The sequence below is a fragment of the Lampris incognitus genome, chromosome 18 (genome assembly GCF_029633865.1).
Source record: "Lampris incognitus isolate fLamInc1 chromosome 18, fLamInc1.hap2, whole genome shotgun sequence".
Classification (NCBI taxonomy): Eukaryota; Metazoa; Chordata; class Actinopteri; order Lampriformes; family Lampridae; genus Lampris; species Lampris incognitus.
Genome location: NC_079228.1, coordinates 43,139,499 through 43,166,642, shown reverse-complemented (window position 1 = coordinate 43,166,642; position 27,144 = coordinate 43,139,499). Strand labels below are relative to the sequence as shown.

Genomic DNA, 27,144 nt, shown 5'->3' with positions numbered 1-27,144 from the left:
CGGAGGGGGGCATAGCAGTTTCCACGCTAAGAGAGCCTGCTGACAATTTGATGGGTAACTGACGAGTTGCTGCACTGTAGTCGAGAGTTTCCATTGACTTCGAGGTGGCGTCCGTTGTTGTTGTTTTTTGTTTGTTTGTTTTTTTCGATTATAGATAGTTTTTCAAAGATGGAGCTGAGAATATCTGTACTTGACTGGGAGGGGGATTCTCACTTGGAGTGGGCGGCAGCGTAGCTGAGAAAGGGTCAGTGGTCACGTTTTTACTGCTAAAGCTAACGTTACCGTTTAAAGAGGTCCGCGTCTGTTCTTCCATGTTTTGTCTTTTCCCGTCTTCTTTACCCATGAATACAAGTAGATATTGCGTCTTTTGTTTACACTGGATCACACACAATTAATATGCGTATATTAGAGAAAGTTACTGAGTTGTTAAAATGTGATAAAATTTATCACAAATACCTCGGTTCGCAGGCACGTTTTGAAGAGCGTCTAGGGGTCACGGCGCCATCTTGGCTCCAGTTTGTGTCCCCGCCCGCTGGTTACCATATCCGGAGCAGGACGGTGTGCGGAAGCAGAAGTGACGTAATAATAGCGCGGAGAAAGAGGAAGCGCAACACTCCTTGTGCCGCTAGCTGGCGGGCTACACAGGCAGGCTTCGTACATAACATATCGGTAGCGTAATTTGCTAAGTAGGCTAATAAGTCGTCGTGACACATGAATACAAGTGAATACGTCTAACCTGTGGCTTCTTAGGCGAATGTATATTTCGCCGTCAGTATTAATGCCAGTATTAGATTTCTCTGGTTACAAACCACCGTTGCTAAACCTTATTGCATGCATGTATTCAAGTGAGTGCGAGCTAACTAACTAACGTATTGCAACGCGCATGGATAAGCAGACACGTTGGTCCTTGACTAACGGGTCGGACCCTTTAGTCGACTGGTTAACGTTGTCGCTTGCGGAGTGGGAGACACGGGTTCGCGTATGGTAGCGAATTCGGGGGGCAGCTCGGCCGGACCGTCACAGCTGGGACGCGAACTCGGATTTTCCGCACCGCGGGCGACAACGTTAACCAGTCGGCCAAAAGGTCCGGCCCGTTTGCCAAGGGCTAGCGAGCCTATCTATCCATGTACGTTACACTACCCCCCCTCCTTCGGGAAGGATGGAGGGGACCGCCACCACAGCCGGCTGTGGCCACCATCATCGTCCATGGAGACTACGTTATGTTACGTCATGTTGGGGAGGTAGTGTAACGTACACGAATAAGTTAACGGGTCGGACCCTTTAGTCGACTGGGTAACGTTGTCGCCCGCGGTGCGGGAAATCTGAGTTCGCGTCCCGGCTGTGACGGTCCGGCCGGGCTGCCCACCGAATTCGCCACATTGGTGTCAGAAGTGGGATGGTGAGATCGTGAAGGACCGTGAGGCTATCGGAAGTGTTTCCCGAAGGAGGGGGGTATTGTAACGTGTACTACTCCCTTCAGAGGACAGCACAAACAGGCTCTAACAGGTACTATTTAATGAAGATGCCAGTTGGGGACCTGTGAGGCGTCTGTTTCTCAAACTAGAGACTCTAATGTACTTATCTTCTTGCTCAGTTGTGCAACGCGGCCTCCCACTTCTTTTTCTACTCTGGTTAGAGCCTGTTTGTGCTGTCCTCTGAAGGGAGTAGTACACACCGGTGTAGGAAATCTTCAATTTCTTAGCAATTTCTCGCATGGAATAGCCTTCATTTCTAAGAACAAGAATAGACTGTCGAGTTTCAGATGAAAGTTCTCTTTTTCTGGCCATTTTGAACGTTTAATTGACCCCACAAATGTGATGCTCCAGAAACTCAATCTGCTCAAAGAAGTGCCCATCCAACCAATCCAACTTGTGGGAGCTGCTTCTGGAAGCGTGGGGTGCAATTTCTCCAGATTACCTCAACAAATTAACAGCTAGAATGCCAAAGGTCTGCAATGCTGTAATTGCTGCAAATGGAGGATTCTTTGACGAAAGCAAAGTTTGATGTAAAAAAAATCTTATTTCAAATACAAATCATTATTTCTAACCTTGTCAATGTCTTGACTCTATTTTCTATTCATTTCACAACATATGGTGGTGAATAAGTGTGACTTTTCATGGAAAACACAAAATTGTTTGGGTGATCCCAAACTTTTGAACGGTAGTGTATCTAAAATTATAGCTGAACCACTAATCATAGCGCTGGAAGCACAGCTTATCTGCCTAGCAACTGCTGAGGCACAACGTTCTGATAGGGAGACAAAATAATTTCTTTCATTTAACTTCACATTCCAACACAAACTGAATAGGCACGTTTGAAGGATTTATTTCCTCAGAAACATTTTGTTCAGATGTGGATTGATAAACTATGAATTCATAAAGTAAAATTAGAACTTGTGATTTTTTTAAAATAAATTTATTTCTGATTTTTTCCCCCTTTTCTCCCAATTTAGTGGCCAATCGATCCCTATTCTACTTCAAACACCCACCCTCGTACCGCATGCGTTCGCCAACTGCATCTCTCCGGCCGGCAGTCTGGAAGGAGACGCCTCGCCACTCCCGTGACAAGGCGAATCCAGGCCGAACCACTGCTCTCCACCCACACCCACACCCATTCACGTGACGAACACAAGCCGACTCCGCCCCCCTCCCGTAGAGGGCGCTGCCAATGATTGCTGCTTCATCGAGTCCGGCCATAGTCGGACCTGATGAGACTGGGGCGCGAACCCCGGTCCGCAGTGGGCAACTGCATCGACACAAAGCCGACGGCCGACGCTTAGACCGCTACACCACCGCGGATCCAGAACCTTGGATTGTTTAGATATTATTTTTTTAGAATAACTGGAGGAGCCTGATGGTTCCCCTCGTGTACGCGATTGTGAGGGTGTGTACATGTGCGTGTTATGCGTGTTTTGTGTGTGTGTGTGTGTGTGTGTGTGTGTGTGTGTGTGTGTCTTACTCTGCAGTCTGCGTGCTGGGCTGTCTCCTTGCAGTACCCGTCTCTGCAGGTAGGGGGAGGGGTTTGGTAAAGGAAGGGAAGACAGGTCGTGTGTCTGCAGTTTGTACCAGTGGGGCTGGTCATCCAGTAATGCTGTTTCCAGTTCAATTAGAATCTATACACACACACACACACACACACACACACACACACACACACACACACACACACACACACACACAAAATCAACCGGTGTGTTTGCTCATGAGCCACATATCTCCTGGTAAGTGAAGGAGCAAAAAAAACTCAGAGCACATTCAAGCTTTGCTGTTATTTCATTGTCAAAAGATGGGTGAGAGGAAGAGGAAGAGATCTGGGTCCTCCATATGTTTTCCTCATGTGTCTGTTGGGAGTCTTCTGAAAACTAACATATCAAGTCAAACAACTTCAATCAATCAATCAAGTTGCATTCTATACAGCGCTTTTCTCGCTGCAACAGCCACTCTAAGTGCTTTACATTCCTGGTCAGATCTGAACGTCAGACACCTGTTACAACAAACACAAGCCGTTTCCTGTCCAGTCGCTCCCCATTTCCTGTGCGTAAGGCCACCCAAATGTGATTCACAACGATGAACTTATTCACACGTGTATTACAAAAAGATGCGACATGGGCCGTTTCAGACTCCTGACAAGGCGCAGACCAGTGACAGACCTTAGTCCATGTGCAGATAATGAGACTCCTGACATAGGGCAGACCAGTGACAGACCTTAGTCGGTGTGCAGATAATGAGACTCCTGACATAGGGCAGACCAGTGACAGACCTTAGTCGGTGAGCAGATAATGAGACTCCTGACATAGGGCAGACCAGTGACAGACCTTAGTCCATGTGCAGATAATGAGACTCCTGACATAGGGCAGACCAGTGACAGACCTTAGTCGGTGAGCAGATAATGAGACTCCTGACATAGGGCAGACCAGTGACAGACCTTAGTCCATGTGCAGATAATGAGACTCCTGACATAGGGCAGACCAGTGACAGACCTTAGTCGGTGAGCAGATAATGAGACTCCTGACATAGGGCAGACCAGTGACAGACCTTAGTCGGTGTACAGATAATGAGACTCCTGACAGTAAGCAGACCAGTGACAGACCTTAGTCGGTGTACAGATAATGAGACTCCTGACATAGGGCAGACCAGTGACAGACCTTAGTCGGTGAGCAGATAATGAGACTCCTGACATAGGGCAGACCAGTGACAGACCTTAGTCGGTGTACAGATAATGAGACTCCTGACAGTAAGCAGACCAGTGACAGACCTTAGTCGGTGTACAGATAATGAGACTCCTGACATAGGGCAGACCAGTGACAGACCTTAGTCGGTGAGCAGATAATGAGACTCCTGGCATAGGGCAGACCAGTGACAGACCTTAGTCGGTGTACAGATAATGAGACTCCTGGCATAGGGCAGACCAGTGACAGACCTTAGTCGGTGAGCAGATAATGAGACTCCTGACATAGGGCAGACCAGTGACAGACCTTAGTCGGTGTACAGATAATGAGACTCCTGGCATAGGGCAGACCAGTGACAGACCTTAGTCGGTGAGCAGATAATGAGACTCCTGACATAGGGCAGACCAGTGACAGACCTTAGTCGGTGAGCAGATAATGAGACTCCTGACATAGGGCAGACCAGTGACAGACCTTAGGCGGTGAGCAGATAATGAGACTCCTGACATAGGGCAGACCAGTGACAGACCTTAGTCGGTGTACAGATAATGAGACTCCTGGCATAGGGCAGACCAGTGACAGACCTTAGTCGGTGAGCAGATAATGAGACTCCTGACATAGGGCAGACCAGTGACAGACCTTAGTCGGTGAGCAGATAATTAGTCTCCTGACAGGGCAGACCAGTGACAGACCTTAGTCGGTGTACAGATAATGAGACTCCTGACATAGGGCAGACCAGTGACAGACCTTAGTCGGTGAGCAGATAATGAGACTCCTGACATAGGGCAGACCAGTGACAGACCTTAGTCGGTGAGCAGATAATTAGTCTCCTGACATAGGGCAGACAAGTGACAGACCTTAGTCGGTGAGCAGATAATGAGACTCCTGACATAGGGCAGACCAGTGACAGACCTTAGTCGGTGAGCAGATAATGAGACTCCTGACATAGGGCAGACCAGTGACAGACCTTACTCGGTGAGCAGATAATGAGACTCCTGACATAGGGCAGACCAGTGACAGACCTTAGTCGGTGAGCAGATAATGAGACTCCTGACATAGGGCAGACCAGTGACAGACCTTAGTCGGTGAGCAGATAATTCGTCTCCTGACATAGGGTAGACCAGTGACAGACCTTAGTCGGTGAGCAGATAATGAGACTCCTGACATAGGGCAGACCAGTGACAGACCTTAGTCGGTGAGCAGATAATGAGACTCCTCATTAAACTGCAGGGCAGACCAGTGACAGACCTTAGTCGGTGAGCAGATAATGACCAAAGAAGGCATTATGGTTGGTAACTGACTGTTAGCTCGCTAGTCAGTTAAAAGTCTAGAGCAGGGATAGGCAACATGGTCCAGAAAGGTCCGGTGTGGGTGCAGGTCTTTGTTCCAACCAAGGAGTTACACACCGGAGTCTACAAATCAAGGTCCTTACAAAGACTATTGGTTGACTAATAGAATCAGGTGTGTAACTGCTTGGTTGGAACAAAGACCTGCACCCACACCGGACCTTTCTGGACCATGTTGCCTATCCCTGGTCTAGATAACAGAGTTGGTCTTCGTGTTTGAATCACGTCCTTGATAGTTTTCAACATATTATAATGCAACATATTGTTAGACTGTCAAGATTTTTCTTCTGTGTGAAATAACTTGTTGCTGATTAGGCTACTTTTTCTGTAATGAATAGAAACAAAGGTTACGGGAGATGGGTGAGGCGTGGGGGGGGGGCAAATCAAATTCTGCTTAGGGCCCATAAAGCCTTGGGCCGGCTCTGTTCGCGGTCATAAGAGAGACTCAGACGGAGGTGCCTCTCCCCATTGTCTAAGGCTCTCCAACCGCTACGCGACACTGTCTGACGACACCCTGGTCAACCCAGCCGATGCACCTGATACTACAGCCCCCACACCTCCTGTGGCTAGCACTGTTCAGCTGGCCCGCCACTCTACTGCAAAGCCAAGTCATCGGCCCTCGTCCCGGCCAATGACTTCCCATTGTAAGACTGTGAGTGTTGTGACTTATTTGGTCACATGATTGAGTTGAATAGTAGTTCAATAATTAGTTCATGAAAACAACTGAATTATATTGTTTATTTGATTGATTGATTATTCTATTGAATACATGATTAGAGATATGATTGATTACTATATGTGATACATGATTACAGAAATATTATTTGTGATGTTAAAAAGAATAGATCGAATGTTCAGATCGCACAGTTCATATTAGAAAAGCCTACTGTATTTCTTAATGTAAAACTCAAACTCCCAGCAGGCTTAGCGACAAGGAAACAGGAAGTTGATTCGGTTGACAGTCGAGACTCGTGCGAGAGCAGTGCACTCAGAGATTAGCAAGAAAAACGTTACCATTAGCTTTGTCGAATGTATGTCTGCAACCATTTTCATATAAAGAAGCTTCGTTTTATAATCCGGTTTTTGTGGTCTTTGCTGTTCGAGAAGGGAATATAATTCCTACAGTGAGAGAGGCCGTGCTCAGAAATGGAAGTCTTCCTTGTCCTGAGTCGGCAGGGAATCCCTCTCGCAGATCTGTTGTCGCTACCTCGTCACAACAATTGCCAGCCCTGACACTCCATCATCAGCCAGCGACATTAACACAGCCTGCGGAAACAGATGATACTCTCTCCAGCCCTGAGAACCCACAGCCATCAGCTCCTCGTCCCCTCTTCTCCCCAACTACATTAATAGTAGGGGACTCCATAATCAGGAACATCCATGTCGTTAACGCAGCTGCACACTGTTTCCCTGGAGCCACAGTCCCTCTCAGCATTCATTAGGCCACCCTTACCCGAGGGATAGTGGGTGTAGATCGGTGTAGTGTTCGGGGACTCGTCGTTCTCCAGCGACCCCTCTGGCCCACCCGGGTGCCTGCAGTCAAGCAACTGAAAGCGTTCTCCCTACGCCTCCTTCGCGGCCTGAAGGTGACGCAATCCATGCGAGGAGGCCTCAGTGTGTAAAATAGCGAGAGCAGCCGACACGAGTTTGAAGGAAGCTGGTGTTACGCCTATCTCCTTCCTGTGGAAATGTGAGCCAGGGGAGTTATTCCACAAGAGTTCCGGCCATATGCCGTTGGGTTAATCGGGTGGGATAAGGGGAAAAACTAGAAATACATTTAGAAAAAAAAATAATAAAGCGTGTAAACACTTCATTCCACATATGCTACACACGTACCTTACAAACGAAACTATGACATCATACTGTAGCGACCAGGGAGGCAGTCGCTCTGACTGTCGGTGGTTCTGCGCTGGGGGAGCACAATGGCTGATGGGACTGTTAATGTTAGATTTAAAATTGTGTTTTAATGATGTGGTCTTCATGTTGTGGTTATTCTTGTGTTGTTGTTTTGGGGGTTCGACTCAGACTAAGTAGGAGACCGTTTACTGACTAACTGACTGTAAGACTGGGACTGATGTCGCCATTTGGGACATGGGGGGAGGGGACTCATTATATTGTTGTCCGTTCTGGCCGGTGTGAATAAAAGAGCACTTCCGGGGTCATGCAGTGTATGGGGCACAGGAGTTGTGATTAAAAAGAGATCTCTGCCTCTCGACTCAGTCTTCCACGCCGGCTCGCCATAATACTTTTCATTTTAGTTGGCAGCCCCCTACTTAAAACATCTTCCCACACACCTGTATTGTTTCTGTCTGCAAGCAGAAAGGACAGCCGCCCCCTATGCCAGGGTTGAAGTGCACCAGATACCTGTTTGTAGCTATGGCCCTTCAATGGTTGACATCGAGTAAAACTGACACGTCACAACCTCCCCTCTCAGAACCCTAACCACAAACCCTACCCCCAGAGGAAAGAAACGGCTTTGTAGAACACATGATCATTGTCATTATTTCCACTTCCAGTGTGGGAAGATGGCAGCGCAAATTCACGTTTGCAGCAGCCTCATCCAGTACCGTCCATACAGTGTCTTTGTCCATGTCTGTGTCTAAGTTTTGTCTTCGTTTGATGGCTGGAAGAGCTGGCGCTGGATCAGCTGGGAGGGCCTGGTCTGCTGCATTCTGTGGGCCCTGCCTGGAGCTGTGCCCGAAGAGGTAACACCGAGGGCGGTCTGACAGGAGGCGGAGGTGGGGCAGGCTAAGCTAACTGCTAGCCCATGCAGACTGGCAGTTCCAACAGTCATCCTGGCTGGTGTTCGTTCTCCTGGACAGTGACTTTTTGTTGTTGTTTAGTTTGGAAATGTGTGTTCTTGTAGTTTTTGGATAAGTGTTTTTGTCTTTGTGTTGCACTGCTGTTGGCTGGGGGAAACGATATGTCGTTTCATTTCATGTACATAAGTACATGAAACGAAACGACAAATAAAGTGTTCCTGATTCCTGATTCTGATCATCACATGAACACCGTGTGTGTGTGTGTGTGTGTGTGTGTGTGTGTGTGTGTGTGTGTGTGTGTGTGTGTGTGTGTGTGTGTGTGTGTGTGTGTGTACCTCTCCTAGGAACTGGCTCTCCTCCTCTTGGACCCGGGCCTGGTCCCATACAGTCAGTTCTAACATTCTCTCTCTGAACTCGCGGCGGTGGACTGGTGAGTACATGAAGGTCTGGTTCCATTTGGGCTCCACTGATTTCTTCACTGTCTTTGTTCTCCGCTTGCTCTTGTCACTGCAATATTAAACCATGAAGACACAATAAAGATAGACAGACAGACAGACAGACAGACAGACAGACAGACAGACAGACAGACAGACAGACAGACAGACAGTACATACATACATACTACAGTATTTTCTGGTAAAAAAAATTCCTCTTATTAAATCATTAATAAAAACTGTTTAAACAGGAATGTGTCTGAGGAGTGGAGAAGAAGCATACTGGTACTGATTTTAAAGAACAAGGGTGATGTGTAGAGCTGTAACAACTACAGAGGTGTAAAGTTGATCAGCCACAGCATGAAGATATGGGAAAGAGTAACAGAAGCTAGGTTAAGAGGAGGAGAGGTGATGATCAGCAGCAGCATGAAGATTTGGGAAAGAGTAATAGAAGCTAGGTTAAGAGGAGAGGTGATGATCAGCGAGCAGCAGTATGGTTTCATGCCAGGAAAGAGCACCACAGATGTGATGTTTGCTTTGAGAATGTTGATGGAGAAGTATAGAGAAGACCAGAAGGAGGTACATTGTGTCTTTGTAGATTTAGAGAAAGCATACGACAGGGTGCCGAGAGAGGAGGTGTCAGGAGGAGGAAGTTGGGAGTTGCAGAGAAGTATGTAGGAGTGGTGCAGGATACGTATGAGGGAAGTGTGACAGTGGTGAGGTGGGTGGTTGGAATGACAGATGGGTTCAAGGTGGAGGTGGGATTACATCAAGGATCGGCTCTGAGCCCTTTCTTTTTTGCAGTGGTGATGGACAGGTTGACGGACAAGATCAGGCAGGAGTCTCCATGGACGATGATGTTTGTGGATGACATTGTGATGTGTAGTGAGAGTAGGGCGTAGATTGAGGAGAGCCTGGAGAGGTGGAGGTATGCACTGGAGAGAAGAGGAATGAAAGCCAGTAGGAGCAAGACAGAATACCTATGCGTGAATGAGAGAGAGGACAGTGGAATGGTCAGGATGCAAGGAGTGGAGGTGACGAAGGCATTTGAGTTTAAATACTTGGGGTCAACTGTCCAAAGTAATGGGGAGTGCAGGAGAGAGGTGAAGAAGAGAGTGCAGGCAGGGTGGAGTGGGTGGAGAAGAGTGTCAGGAGTGATGTGTGACAGAAGGGTACCAGCAAGAGTTAAAGGGAAGGTTTACAAGATGGTAGTGAGACCAGCTATGTTGTATGGTTTGGAGACAGTGGTACTGATGAAAAGACAGGAGGTGGAGCTGGAGGTGGCAGAGTTGAAGATGATAAGATTTTCACTGGGAGTGATGAAGAAGTACAGGATTAGGAACGAGAATATTAGAGGGACAGCTCAGGTTGGACGGTGTGGAGACAAAGCAAGAGAGGCAAGATGGAGATGGTTTGGACATGTGTGGAGGAGAGATGCTGGGTATACTGGGAGAAGGATGCTGAATATGGAGCTGCCAGGGAAGAGGAGAAGAGGAAGGCCAAAGAGGAGGTTTATGGAGGTGGTGAGAGAGGACATGCAGGTGGCTGGTGTAACAGAGGAAGTTGCAGAAGACAGGAAGAGATGGAAACGGATGATCCGCTGTGGCGCCCCCTAACAGGAGCAGCCAAAAGTAGTAGTAGTAGTTTAAACAGGAATGTGTCTATAACATTCATAACTTAGCCACTGAGGATGCACAAGCCAGTGCATTCTTAGTGCCGGTCCCACACCCGGGTAAATGGGGAGGGTTGCATCAGGAAGGGCATTCGCCATAAACCTTTTGCCAAATCAAATATGCAGATCATAATTCAGACTTCTATACCGGATCGGTCGAGGCCCGGGTTAACAACCCAGGTACTGTTGGCCAGCAGGGTGCCGGTGGAAACTATACTACTTTTGTAGTAAGGAGAGGGGGGGGGGAGGCATGTGCAGAGTCAGCAGGAGAGGAGGAGGGGTAGGAGTGTGGAGGTGAGAGTCAGAACTTTGAATGTTAGCACTATGACTGGTAAAGGGAGAGAGTTGGCTGATATGATGGAAAGAAGGAAGGTAGACATACTGTGTGTGCAAGAGACAAGATGGAAGGGGAGTAAGGCCAGGAGTATCGGAGGTGGGTTCAATGCCCTGATGAAACCTTTCACCATGTCCGTCACTGACTGCACCAAGACCAGCAGGGAAGAAGTCCAAGTGTGATGCAGAACATGAATTTTCAATGATATGTTGCACGTCATGGTGTTGTGTGTTTTAAGCATGTTGTCAAGCAGCTCAGTGTAGTTTGGTGTTCTGTAGTTGCCAAGAAAATTCTCAACAACATCCTTAAATGCCTTCCATGCTATGTTCTTTGGCTCACTAGCAGATCTTCTACCTTCCTGTCACTGAGGACCAGTCTGATTTGTGACCAACAACGCCTTCCTTCATCTTGGCACCAGTTATTCTTGTGAACATCTGTCTCAGATAGTGGAACCCACCACCTTCTTTGTTCACTGCTTTCACAAAGTGTTCATCGATCCAAGTTTTACATGAAGAGGAGGCAGGAATATCTGTGTGAGGTGGACAAGTGGTTTATGCACCACACTTTTCTGCCCTGGAACGAGATGCCTATGGAGCAGCCAGTTCTTTTTAATGTGATGTGACTGTAGCAGGGCTGTCCCGTTCACACAGGAAACGCCAGTACTTGGTATATCCCAGCTACATTCCAAGTAGCAAAAAAGTATTACATGTACTATGACTACTACATCATATAGTACTACTATGATATGATTACCAAGTGTTTATTATAGTAGTTGTTACATTAATTCATCTGCTAGTTGTTGACTCTCTTGTGAGTCAACTTGGATAAAAGGGTCACTGAAGAAAAAACTTTCTTTTTTCATCATTAAGATCCCAACAAACTACTACTCAGACCACTTTCTGCAAGCATTCTTGCAGCAGATAAAACACAGCTCAGATATCCAACTGACCAACCTTCCTACCTTTGTTAACCATTCCCAGCTGTTTCCTTAACCCTTCCTACCTTCTGTCGGGGAGGAAGTAGATTTTGACGTAGGGGTTGCGGGGTCTCCCGTCCTCTCTTGCAGAAAATCCTTTGGCTCCCAGGATTGTGACAATCAGCTGGTGACCCACCTTGTCATACCACAACTTCACCTGCAGGAAGAGAGACACACACACACACACACACACACACACACACACACACACACACACACACAAAGTCCTGGCATCAGAGCAAAGGGCGGGGTCACCAACTCCATAACACACCGTTTATATTAAAACCACTGGAAATGTGAAAATGGCCAACACAAGAAAAGCTGACTGAAAATAAAAACAATAGAATAAATGAAATATCAGTGTGAATGAATAAGATCATTGCTGTATTCATTCACAGTTTTCAAAAGGTAGAAAACCCTCTGGTAATAATAACACCCCTTGTGGAAGTGCTGCTGACATCTAACACATGACATGGCTCTGTGTCTCTTCTGCTAAAGTCCTGGCTGGTCTGTACTGGTCTGAATCCAGTATTACACTTCACTTTTCTGAAGCTGGACACTACAGACAGCACTGGGATTACACCAGTAACACCATAGCGAGTAAACAGGTTAGCCCATCTGCAAACCTGTCAGTCCAAATCAGAGTCCACAGTAAGCTTGGTCTATAACACTGAGACCGTCTCCCTACCCTGCTGTATTGCTCCCTAGCTGTGTGCTCCTAAATGCGTGAATCACAATAATCTAATAATTACTCCTACCACTGGTAGTGGTGAAATGGGTAACAAAGTACCTAATAACCTACAGAACCAAACATCTAACGTTATCAAGAATGTGACCACATATCGTCCAAAGTGTTGGTCGTCAAAACTGTCAACAAGGTGTCTAATTCCAATTAATGTTTCACCTATTGGTAGCTCTAAAGTTCTGCCTACTACTGATCAGTTCCACAAGATGCTTGAATTTAATAAATATGAGATCATTGTCTACCAAAATAAGCTATAAAACAAACAAACGAGGATAAATCAGCTATAAAACAAACAAACACGAGGATAAATCAGCTATAAAACAAACCAACATGAGGATAAATCAGCTATAAAACAAACCAACATGAGGATAAATCAGCTATAAAACAAACAAACACGAGGATAAATCAGCTATAAAACAAACCAACATGAGGATAAATCAGCTATAAAACAAACCAACATGAGGATAAATCAGCTATAAAACAAACCAACATGAGGATAAATCAGACTATAAAACAAACTAACATGAGGATAAATCAGACTATAAAACAAACCAACATGAGGATAAATCAGACTATAAAACAAACCAACATGAGGATAAATCAGACTATAAAACAAACCAACATGAGGATAAATCAGACTATAAAACAAACCAACATGAGGATAAATCAGACTATAAAACAAACCAACATGAGGATAAATCAGCTATAAAACAAACCAACATGAGGATAAATCAGCTATAAAACAAACCAACATGAGGATAAATCAGACTATAAAACAAACCAACATGAGGATAAATCAGCTATAAAACAAACCAACATGAGGATAAATCAGCTATAAAACAAACAAACATGAGGATAAATCAGACTATAAAACAAACCAACATGAGGATAAATCAGCTATAAAACAAACCAACATGAGGATAAATCAGACTATAAAACAAACCAACATGAGGATAAATCAGACTATAAAACAAACCAACATGAGGATAAATCAGCTATAAAACAAACCGACATGAGGATAAATCAGCTATAAACAAACCGACATGAGGATAAATCAGACTATAAAACAAACCAACATGAGGATAAATCAGCTATAAAACAAACCAACATGAGGATAAATCAGCTATAAAACAAACCAACATGAGGATAAATCAGTTATAAAACAAACCAACATGAGGATAAATCAGCTATAAAACAAACCAACATGAGGATAAATCAGCTATAAAACAAACCAACATGAGGATAAATCAGACTATAAAACAAACCAACACGAGGATAAATCAGCTATAAAACAAACCAACATGAGGATAAATCAGCTATAAAACAAACCAACATGAGGATAAATCAGACTATAAAACAAACCAACACGAGGATAAATCAGCTATAAAACAAACCAACATGAGGATAAATCAGCTATAAAACAAACCAACATGAGGATAAATCAGACTATAAAACAAACCAACATGAGGATAAATCAGACTATAAAACAAACTAACATGAGGATAAATCAGCTATAAAACAAACCAACATGAGGATAAATCAGACTATAAAACAAACTAACATGAGGATAAATCAGCTATAAAACAAACCAACATGAGGATAAATCAGACTATAAAACAAACCAACATGAGGATAAATCAGCTATAAAACAAACCAACATGAGGATAAATCAGCTATAAAACAAACCAACATGAGGATAAATCAGCTATAAAACAAACCAACATGAGGATAAATCAGACTATAAAACAAACCAACATGAGGATAAATCAGCTATAAAACAAACCAACATGAGGATAAATCAGACTATAAAACAAACCAACATGAGGATAAATCAGTTATAAAACAAACTAACATGAGGATAAATCAGACTATAAAACAAACCAACATGAGGATAAATCAGCTATAAAACAAACCAACATGAGGATAAATCAGCTATAAAACAAAGCAACATGAGGATAAATCAGACTATAAAACAAACCAACATGAGGATAAATCAGCTATAAAACAAACCAACATGAGGATAAATCAGCTATAAAACAAACCAACATGAGGATAAATCAGACTATAAAACAAACCAACATGAGGATAAATCAGACTATAAAACAAACCAACATGAGGATAAATCAGACTATAAAACAAACCAACATGAGGATAAATCAGCTATAAAACAAACCAACATGAGGATAAATCAGACTATAAAACAAACCAACACGAGGATAAATCAGCTATAAAACAAACCAACATGAGGATAAATCAGCTATAAAACAAACCAACATGAGGATAAATCAGACTATAAAACAAACCAACATGAGGATAAATCAGACTATAAAACAAACTAACATGAGGATAAATCAGCTATAAAACAAACCAACATGAGGATAAATCAGACTATAAAACAAACTAACATGAGGATAAATCAGCTATAAAACAAACCAACATGAGGATAAATCAGACTATAAAACAAACCAACATGAGGATAAATCAGCTATAAAACAAACCAACATGAGGATAAATCAGCTATAAAACAAACCAACATGAGGATAAATCAGCTATAAAACAAACCAACATGAGGATAAATCAGCTATAAAACAAACCAACATGAGGATAAATCAGACTATAAAACAAACCAACATGAGGATAAATCAGCTATAAAACAAACCAACATGAGGATAAATCAGCTATAAAACAAACCAACATGAGGATAAATCAGACTATAAAACAAACCAACATGAGGATAAATCAGCTATAAAACAAACCAACATGAGGATAAATCAGACTATAAAACAAACCAACATGAGGATAAATCAGCTATAAAACAAACCAACATGAGGATAAATCAGACTATAAAACAAACCAACATGAGGATAAATCAGACTATAAAACAAACCAACATGAGGATAAATCAGCTATAAAACAAACCAACATGAGGATAAATCAGCTATAAAACAAACCAACATGAGGATAAATCAGCTATAAAACAAACCAACATGAGGATAAATCAGCTATAAAACAAACCAACATGAGGATAAATCAGACTATAAAACAAACCAACATGAGGATAAATCAGGCTATAAAACAAACCAACATGAGGATAAATCCACTATAAAACAAACCAACATGAGGATAAATCAGCTATAAAACAAACCAACATGAGGATAAATCAGCTATAAAACAAACCAACATGAGGATAAATCAGCTATAAAACAAACCAACATGAGGATAAATCAGCTATAAAACAAACCAACATGAGGCTAAATCAGCTATAAAACAAACCAACATGAGGATAAATCAGCTATAAAACAAACCAACATGAGGATAAATCAGACTATAAAACAAACCAACATGAGGATAAATCAGCTATAAAACAAACCAACATGAGGATAAATCAGCTATAAAACAAACCAACATGAGGATAAATCAGCTATAAAACAAACAAACATGAGGATAAATCAGCTATAAAACAAACTAACATGAGGATAAATCAGACTATAAAACAAACCAACATGAGGATAAATCAGACTATAAAACAAACCAACATGAGGATAAATCAGGTATAAAACAAACCAACATGAGGATAAATCAGCTATAAAACAAACCAACATGAAGATAAATCAGCTATAAAACAAACCAACATGAGGATAAATCAGCTATAAAACAAACCAACATGAGGATAAATCAGCTATAAAACAAACCAACATGAGGATAAATCAGCTATAAAACAAACCAACATGAGGATAAATCAGACTATAAAACAAACCAACATGAGGATAAATCAGCTATAAAACAAACCAACATGAGGATAAATCAGACTATAAAACAAACCAACATGAGGATAAATCAGCTATAAAACAAACCAACATGAGGATAAATCAGACTATAAAACAAACCAACATGAGGATAAATCAGCTATAAAACAAACCAACATGAGGATAAATCAGCTATAAAACAAACCAACATGAGGATAAATCAGCTATAAAACAAACCAACATGAGGATAAATCAGCTATAAAACAAACCAACATGAGGATAAATCAGCTATAAAACAAACCAACATGAGGATAAATCAGACTATAAAACAAACCAACATGAGGGTGAGAGAGACAGAGAGACAGAGAGAGAGTACTGTATTATTGCGTGAATACTGTATTTCTCCGGGAGTGCTGTATGTTGCTGCCTGCCTCGTAGTTTCATTAAAAATTGACTGATGCTACAAGAAGCCTTCTTTCTGTCATTCACATCTTTCTTTCACAAAAGAAATCTTTTAAGATAAGCTTTTGGAATAAACAGGGTTTATACTCAACTACTTTTGGTCTTAAAACCACAGACTCTGATTTTCTAAATAATATAAATGATATTGATGTTTTGATTCTGTTAGAAACATGGTGTCGATTTGATGCAGTGACTCAGTGTCCCCCAGGCTACGGGGCAGTGACTCAGTGTCCCCCAGGCTACGGGGCAGTGACTCAGTGTCCCCCAGGCTACGGGGTAGTGACTCAGTGTCCCCCAGGCTACGGGGCAGTGACTCAGTGTCCCCCAGGCTACGGGGCAGTGACTCAGTGTCCCCCAGGCTACGGGGCAGTGACTCCGTGTCCCCCAGGCTACGGGGCAGTGACTCCGTCCCCCAGGCTACGGGGCAGTGACTCAGTGTCCCCCAGGCTACGGGGCAGTGACTCAGTGTCCCCCAGGCTACGGGGCAGTGACTCAGTGTCCCCCAGGCTACGGGGCAGTGACTCAGTGTCCCCCCCAGGCTACGGGGCAGTGACTCAGTGTCCCCCCCAGGCTACGGGGCAGTGACTCAGTGTCCCCCAGGCTACGGGGCAGTGACTCAGTGTCCCCCAGGCTACGGGGCAGTGACTCCGTGTCCCCCAGGCTACGGGGCAGTGACTCAGTGTCCCCCCGGCTACGGGGCAGTGACTCCGTCCCCCAGGCTACGGGGCAGTGACTCAGTGTCCCCCAGGCTACGGGGCAGTGACTCCGTCCCCCAGGCTACGGGGCAGTGACTCCGTCCCCCAGGCTACGGGGCAGTGACTCAGTGTCCCCCAGGCTACGGGGCAGTGACTCCGTCCCCCAGGCTACGGGGTAGTGACTCAGTGTCCCCCAGGCTACGGGGCAGTGACTCAGTGTCCCCCAGGCTACGGGGCAGTGACTCAGTGTCCCCCCCAGGCTACGGGGCAGTGACTCAGTGTCCCCCAGGCTACGGGGCAGTGACTCAGTGTCCCCCAGGCTACGGGGCAGTGACTCAGTGTCCCCCCAGGCTACGGGGCAGTGACTCAGTGTCCCCCAGGCTACGGGGCAGTGACTCAGTGTCCCCCAGGCTACGGGGCAGTGACTCAGTGTCCCCCAGGCTACGGGGCAGTGACTCAGTGTCCCCCAGGCTACGGGGCAGTGACTCCGTCCCCCAGGCTACGGGGCAGTGACTCAGTGTCCCCCAGGCTACGGGGTAGTGACTCAGTGTCCCCCAGGCTACGGGGCAGTGACTCAGTGTCCCCCAGGCTACGGGGCAGTGACTCCGTCCCCCAGGCTACGGGGCAGTGACTCAGTGTCCCCCAGGCTACGGGGCAGTGACTCAGTGTCCCCCAGGCTACGGGGCAGTGACTCCGTGTCCCCCAGGCTACGGGGCAGTGACTCAGTGTCCCCCAGGCTACGGGGCAGTGACTCCGTCCCCCAGGCTACGGGGCAGTGACTCCGTCCCCCAGGCTACGGGGCAGTGACTCCGTCCCCCAGGCTACGGGGCAGTGACTCAGTGTCCCCCAGGCTACGGGGCAGTGACTCCGTCCCCCAGGCTACGGGGTAGTGACTCAGTGTCCCCCAGGCTACGGGGCAGTGACTCAGTGTCCCCCAGGCTACGGGGCAGTGACTCAGTGTCCCCCCCAGGCTACGGGGCAGTGACTCAGTGTCCCCCAGGCTACGGGGCAGTGACTCAGTGTCCCCCAGGCTACGGGGCAGTGACTCAGTGTCCCCCCCAGGCTACGGGGCAGTGACTCAGTGTCCCCCAGGCTACGGGGCAGTGACTCAGTGTCCCCCAGGCTACGGGGCAGTGACTCAGTGTCCCCCAGGCTACGGGGCAGTGACTCAGTGTCCCCCAGGCTACGGGGCAGTGACTCAGTGTCCCCCAGGCTACGGGGCAGTGACTCAGTGTCCCCCAGGCTACGGGGCAGTGACTCCGTCCCCCAGGCTACGGGGCAGTGACTCAGTGTCCCCCAGGCTACGGGGTAGTGACTCAGTGTCCCCCAGGCTACGGGGCAGTGACTCAGTGTCCCCCAGGCTACGGGGCAGTGACTCCGTCCCCCAGGCTACGGGGCAGTGACTCAGTGTCCCCCAGGCTACGGGGCAGTGACTCAGTGTCCCCCAGGCTACGGGGCAGTGACTCAGTGTCCCCCAGGCTACGGGGCAGTGACTCAGTGTCCCCCAGGCTACGGGGCAGTGACTCAGTGTCCCCCAGGCTACGGGGCAGTGACTCAGTGTCCCCCAGGCTACGGGGCAGTGACTCAGTGTCCCCCAGGCTACGGGGCAGTGACTCAGTGTCCCCCAGGCTACGGGGCAGTGACTCAGTGTCCCCCAGGCTACGGTGAAATCACAGTGCCTTCAGTTAAGCTGAACACAGCGCACTGGGGTAGAGACTCAGGAGGAATTGTGATCTGGCTAAAACTGAGCTCACCAAATAGACCACAATCGTAAAACAAAGCAAAAACCACATTTGGCTAAAAATGAATAAGCTGGTTTGTGAGGTAGATTTATGTTTGTGTGCAATACACACCCCTCCATCAGAGTCACCGTGCCACGAAGAGGAGTTCTACAGCTCCCTACACACAGAGATGTGTCACTTCCAAGACCAAGGCAAAATACTTCTGTGTCAGGACTTTAACGCACGGACAGTTCAGAACCTGACTGTACAGACCACACAGGAGATCAACATAGTATATTCATACAATCACTTCTGACCCCTCACCCACAGCCAGGAGGAACAACCCAGACAAAACAATGAACAGAAACGGGAAGGAGTTGGTGCATCTCTGCAGAGCCTCGGGCCTGAATATATTAAACGGGAGGATCAGAGGGGACCGTTTGGGACGCTTCACCTACTGTCCAGCTCTGGACAGTAGGTGACAGACATGGATCCATCCGCATTCAGTGCCTTCACTGTCAGAGCACAAACCCCCCTTTCAGACCACAGCCAGATTAATATGTACTTGAAAAAACACACCAGAGATACTTTTAAGGAACAGCCCAGTAAGCTGTACAATCTAAACCAGTCATCCAGAAGGTCTCCAAACAGCAGGGCCCAACGATTTGTACACATTTTGAATTCACCCAAAATAAAAAATATAATCAACACATTCAACAATTCACACTATCAAAATAACTTTGAAGGTGTTAATAAAGTGACAAAAGATATTAACCACATCTTCCAAACAGCTGCATTAAATACAAAACTTGGAAAAACAAAGAAACCCCGTCATCGAAATGGTAAACAACAAACCTCTGAAAACAAATGGTTTTGGTAAAGAAATGAGAAAACACTTGAGACAGGACACCAACATGACCCAGTACTACAACATGAATACTCTGAAACTCTGAACCAGTACAAATACACAGACACCAACATGACCCAGTACTACAACATGAATACTCTGAAACTCTGAACCAGTACAAATACACAGACACCAACATGACCCAGTACTACAACATGAATACTCTGAAACTCTAAACCAGTACAAATACACAGACACCAACATGACCCAGTACTACAACATGAATACTCTGAAACTCTGAACCAGTACATATACACAGACACCAACATGACCCAGTACTACACCATGAATACTCTGAAACTCTAAACCAGTACAAATACACAGACACCAACATGACCCAGCACTACAACATGAATACTCTGAAACTCTAAACCAGTACAAATACACAGACACCAACATGACCCAGTACTACAACATGAATACTCTGAAACTCTGAACCAGTACAAAAACACAGACACCAACATGACCCAGTACTACACCATGAATACTCTGAAACTCTGAACCAGTACAAATACACAGACACCAACATGACCCAGTACTACAACATGAATACTCTGAAACTCTGAACCAGTACAAATACACAGACACCAACATGACCCAGTACTACAACATGAATACTCTGAAACTCTAAACCAGTACAAATACACAGACACCAACATGACCCAGTACTACAACATGAATACTCTGAAACTCTGAACCAGTACATATACACAGACACCAACATGACCCAGTACTACACCATGAATACTCTGAAACTCTAAACCAGTACAAATACACAGACACCAACATGACCCAGCACTACAACATGAATACTCTGAAACTCTAAACCAGTACAAATACACAGACACCAACATGACCCAGTACTACAACATGAATACTCTGAAACTCTGAACCAGTACAAAAACACAGACACCAACATGACCCAGTACTACACCATGAATACTCTGAAACTCTGAACCAGTACAAATACACAGACACCAACATGACCCAGTACTACAACATGAATACTCTGAAACTCTGAACCAGTACAAATACACAGACACCAACATGACCCAGTACTACAACATGAATACTCTGAAACTCTAAACCAGTACAAATACACAGACACCAACATGACCCAGTACTACAACATGAATACTCTGAAACTCTGAACCAGTACATATACACAGACACCAACATGACCCAGTACTACACCATGAATACTCTGAAACTCTAAACCAGTACAAATACACAGACACCAACATGACCCAGCACTACAACATGAATACTCTGAAACTCTAAACCAGTACAAATACACAGACACCAACATGACCCAGTACTACAACATGAATACTCTGAAACTCTGAACCAGTACAAAAACACAGACACCAACATGACCCAGTACTACACCATGAATACTCTGAAACTCTGAACCAGTACAAATACACAGACACCAACATGACCCAGTACTACAACATGAATACTCTGAAACTCTGAACCAGTACAAATACACAGACACCAACATGACCCAGTACTACAACATGAATACTCTGAAACTCTAAACCAGTACAAATACACAGACACCAACATGACCCAGTACTACAACATGAATACTCTGAAACTCTGAACCAGTACATATACACAGACACCAACATGACCCAGTACTACACCATGAATACTCTGAAACTCTAAACCAGTACAAATACACAGACACCAACATGACCCAGCACTACAACATGAATACTCTGAAACTCTAAACCAGTACAAAAACCCGGACACCAACATGACCCAGTACTACAACATGAATACTCTGAAACTCTAAACCAGTACAAAAACACAGGACACCAACATGACCCAGTACTACAACATGAATACTCTGAAACTCTAAACCAGTACAAAAACACGGACACCGACATGACCCAGTACTACAACATGAATACTCTGAAACACTAAACCAGTACAAATACACAGACACCAACATGACCCAGTACTACAACATGAATACTCTGAAACTCTAAACCAGTACAAAAACACGGACACCAACATGACCCAGTACTACAACATGAATACTCTGAAACTCTGAACCAGTACAAATACACAGACACCAACATGACCCAGTACTACAACATGAATACTCTGAAACTCTGAACCAGTACAAATACACAGACACCAACATGACCCAGTACTACAACATGAATACTCTGAAACTCTAAACCAGTACAAAAACACAGGACACCAACATGACCCAGTACTACAACATGAATACTCTGAAACTCTAAACCAGTACAAAAACACAGACACCAGCATGACCCAGCACTACAACATGAATACTCTGAAACTCTGAACCAGTACAAATACACAGACACCAACATGACCCAGTACTACAACATGAATACTCTGAAACTCTAAACCAGTACAAAAACACAGACACCAACATGACCCAGTACTACAACATGAATACTCTGAAACTCTGAACCAGTACAAAAACACAGACACCAACATGACCCAGTACTACAACATGAATACTCTGAAACTCTAAACCAGTACAAATACACAGACACCAACATGACCCAGTACTACAACATGAATACTCTGAAACTCTAAACCAGTACAAAAACACAGACACCAACATGACCCAGTACTACAACATGAATACTCTGAAACTCTGAACCAGTACAAATACACAGACACCAACATGACCCAGTACTACAACATGAATACTCTGAAACTCTGAACCAGTACAAATACACAGACACCGACATGACCCAGTACTACAACATGAATACTCTGAAACTCTAAACCAGTACAAATACACAGACACCAACATGACCCAGTACTACAACATGAATACTCTGAAACTCTGAACCAGTACAAAAACACAGACACCAGCATGACCCAGCACTACAACATGAATACTCTGAAACTCTGAACCAGTACAAATACACAGACACCGACATGACCCAGTACTACAACATGAATACTCTGAAACTCTGAACCAGTACAAATACACAGACACCGACATGACCCAGCACTACAACATGAATACTCTGAAACTCTGAACCAGTACAAATACACAGACACCAACATGACCCAGTACTACAACATGAATACTCTGAAACTCTGAACCAGTACAAATACACAGACACCAACATGACCCAGTACTACAACATGAATACTCTGAAACTCTGAACCAGTACAAAAACACGGACACCAACATGACCCAGTACTACAACATGAATACTCTGAAACTCTGAACCAGTACAAATACACAGACACCAACATGACCCAGTACTACAACATGAATACTCTGAAACTCTAAACCAGTACAAATACACAGACACCGACATGACCCAGTACTACAACATGAATACTCTGAAACTCTAAACCAGTACAAATACACAGACACCAACATGACCCAGTACTACAACATGAATACTCTGAAACTCTGAACCAGTACAAATACACAGACACCAACATGACCCAGTACTACAACATGAATACTCTGAAACTCTAAACCAGTACAAATACACAGACACCGACATGACCCAGTACTACAACATGAATACTCTGAAACTCTAAACCAGTACAAATACACAGACACCAACATGACCCAGTACTACAACATGAATACTCTGAAACTCTGAACCAGTACAAAAACACAGACACCAGCATGACCCAGCACTACAACATGAATACTCTGAAACTCTGAACCAGTACAAAAACACAGACACCAACATGACCCAGTACTACAACATGAATACTCTGAAACTCTGAACCAGTACAAAAACACAGACACCAACATGACCCAGTACTACAACATGAATACTCTGAAACTCTAAACCAGTACAAAAACACAGACACCGACATGACCCAGTACTACAACATGAATACTCTGAAACTCTAAACCAGTACAAATACACAGACACCAGCATGACCCAGCACTACAACATGAATACTCTGAAACTCTGAACCAGTACAAATACACAGACACCAACATGACCCAGCACTACAACATGAATACTCTGAAACTCTGAACCAGTACAAAAACACAGACACCAACATGACCCAGTACTACAACATGAATACTCTGAAACTCTGAACCAGTACAAATACACAGACACCTACATGACCCAGCACTACACCATGAATACTCTGAAACTCTAAACCAGTACAAAAACACGGACACCAACATGACCCAGTACTACAACATGAATACTCTGAAACTCTGAACCAGTACAAATACACAGACACCAACATGACCCAGTACTACAACATGAATACTCTGAAACTCTAAACCAGTACAAAAACACGGACACCAACATGACCCAGTACTACAACATGAATACTCTGAAACTCTGAACCAGTACATATACACAGACACCAACATGACCCAGTACTACAACATGAATACTCTGAAACTCTAAACCAGTACAAAAACACAGACACCAACATGACCCAGCACTACAACATGAATACTCTGAAACTCTGAACCAGTACAAAAACACAGACACCAACATGACCCAGTACTACAACATGAATACTCTGAAACTCTAAACCAGTACAAATACACAGACACCAACATGACCCAGCACTACAACATGAATACTCTGAAACTCTAAACCAGTACAAATACACAGACACCAACATGACCCAGTACTACAACATGAATACTCTGAAACTCTGAACCAGTACAAATACACAGACACCAACATGACCCAGTACTACAACATGAATACTCTGAAACTCTAAACCAGTACAAAAACACAGGACACCAACATGACCCAGTACTACACCATGAATACTCTGAAACTCTGAACCAGTACAAACACACAGACACCAGCATGACCCAGCACTACAACATGAATACTCTGAAACTCTAAACCAGTACAAAACACAGACACCAACATGACCCAACACTACAACATGAATACTCTGAAACTCTAAACCAGTACAAACACACAGACACCAACATGACCCAGCACTACAACATGAATACTCTGAAACTCTAAACCAGTACAAATACACAGACACCAACATGACCCAACACTACAACATGAATACTCTGAAACTCTAAACCAGTACAAACACAGACACCAACATGACCCAGCACTACAACATGAATACTCTGAAACTCTAAACCAGTACAAACACACAGACACCAGCATGACCCAGCACTACAACATGAATACTCTGAAACTCTAAACCAGTACAAAAACACGGACACCGACATGACCCAGTACTACAACATGAATACTCTGAAACTCTAAACCAGTATGAACAGATGATTAGACGAAAGAAATTCCACTACACTAACGGAACACTTCAAGAACTTGAAAAGGCAGTAGACCAGGGTCAGTTCTGGGGCACGCTGAACAGCTTAGAAACCAAAAAGCCACAACAATTAGCAATACAAGATGGAGACATTTGGAGAAAACATTTTAATAACCTCTATACAAGTATCCCACCAGAAGAACTGAACATAAATCAAACTGAAATTAAAACCAAGTGAGACAACCTTGAATCAGCCATCAAGAATAATCAAAATCCACTAGACTACCCAGCTACACAAAGAGAGTTAACAGACAAACTGAAAACTCTTCATTCAAAAAAAGCTTGTGGCACGGATGGCATCAAAAATGAGATGCTGAAGAACAGTACCCCTGAGTTACACACTGCCATCGTTAAGCTGTTCACCATGATGCTGACTGCCGGCTGCTTTCCTGATGTCTGGAACCAGGGGCTGATCACCCTGTAATGACCTACTTTTCACTCTCACAGATGATAACACCGGTTCTGAATTAGCCGTGGAACTTCGGCATGTTTATTTCGCTCCATGCATAACGTGCACATAATCCGACTGACTCTCGTCTACCTTCCCGCTCCCCGTGGCTGCTCTGTTTTCTATCCCATAACTCCCTGTGTCCTTAAAGGTGTATTCCCCTAATACTGAACATCACACACCCCAATCTATAAAAACTGGAAGCAAATTCGACCCTAATAACTATAGAGGGATCTGTGTCAGCAGCAACATTGGGAAGATATTTTGTAGTATCCTGAATTCCAGGATACTAGCCTTTATTCAAGAAAGAAACATACAGAACCTCTGCTCATATATGCACCTTACACTTTAATTAATAAACATGTCCACCAAAAAAGGGGAGGGAAAATATTTGTTTGTATTTGTTTATCATAGATTTTAAAAAAGCCTTTGATTCCATCTGGCATGAAGGACTTTTCTACAAAATCCTTCAAAGTGGACTAGGGGGTAAGGTTTATGATCTTATAAAACGTATGTACACACACAACACGTGTGCTGTGAAAACTGGAGAGCAAAGATCAGAATATTTTACCCAAGAACGCGGTGTGAAGAAAGGATGCTGTTTAAGTCCAACATTATTCAACCTGTACATAAATGAACTTGCAGACCAGCTGGACCGTTCTGCAGCTCCAGGCTCCACACTCCATGATGCAGATTAAATACCTGCTTTATGCAGATGACCTTTGTATCATTGAGCACGCATACACTTGGTCGCCATTTCTATAACTGAACTTTATTTGCAGGTCTCTGCACATACATACAGGCAGTAGCTGTATAGCGCCCCTACAGGCCACTATAGGTACATCTCCTTTTTCTAAAGATTAAGATAAAGTTGATCTTAAAGAATAACAGATGATTATCTTCAATCTGTAACAGTACAATTATTACACTTCTCTTTACCTCCCCCCCCTTTTTTTCCCCACAAAATTAAACACTGCTTTGGAACCATACAGCATAAATTTACAAATAACATGAGTCCAGAACCCAACATGACCCTAAGAACAGAACTCCAAGGCTGCAATAAAACACAAAATTAAAAATAAAAACCCACTCTGTGTGTGTTATTAGCACTCCTCTACAAGTCCCCTAGGTCTGACAATGGTTCTACTTGGCCTTTGAACCCGCTCCACCCCCGGGGATGGTGGCTGAACCCGCTCCCCCCCAGGTGAGGGTGACTCGACGACCGGAGGGCTGTCTGTGTCTGATTGAGTATGCCCCCCTTCTATTTGCTCTCCCGGAGCCTCCCTGTCATGGCCATTCTCTACAGGCTGTGGTTCAGAGCGTGGAATCTTCAGCAGGTGTCTCCAGTTCCTGCGGATCGTGTTGCCGCTCTTGGTAAGTACCTCATATGATCTTGGAGCAGTCTCTTTGAGGACTTGTGC

General features: G+C 44.5%; 1 protein-coding gene across 1 annotated transcript in view; it reads right to left on the bottom strand.

The window, feature by feature from the left end:
* Window positions 1-27,144, bottom strand: part of rims2b (regulating synaptic membrane exocytosis 2b) — a 214,459-nt gene that overhangs the window by 128,277 nt on the left and 59,038 nt on the right. Inside the window, exons 12-14 of the mRNA XM_056298085.1 lie at window positions 11,716-11,846; window positions 8,609-8,780; window positions 2,959-3,112 (exon numbers count right to left, since the gene is read on the bottom strand). Coding sequence (XP_056154060.1) covers window positions 2,959-3,112; window positions 8,609-8,780; window positions 11,716-11,846 — 457 coding nt within the window. The remainder of the gene's footprint in view (window positions 1-2,958; window positions 3,113-8,608; window positions 8,781-11,715; window positions 11,847-27,144) is intronic.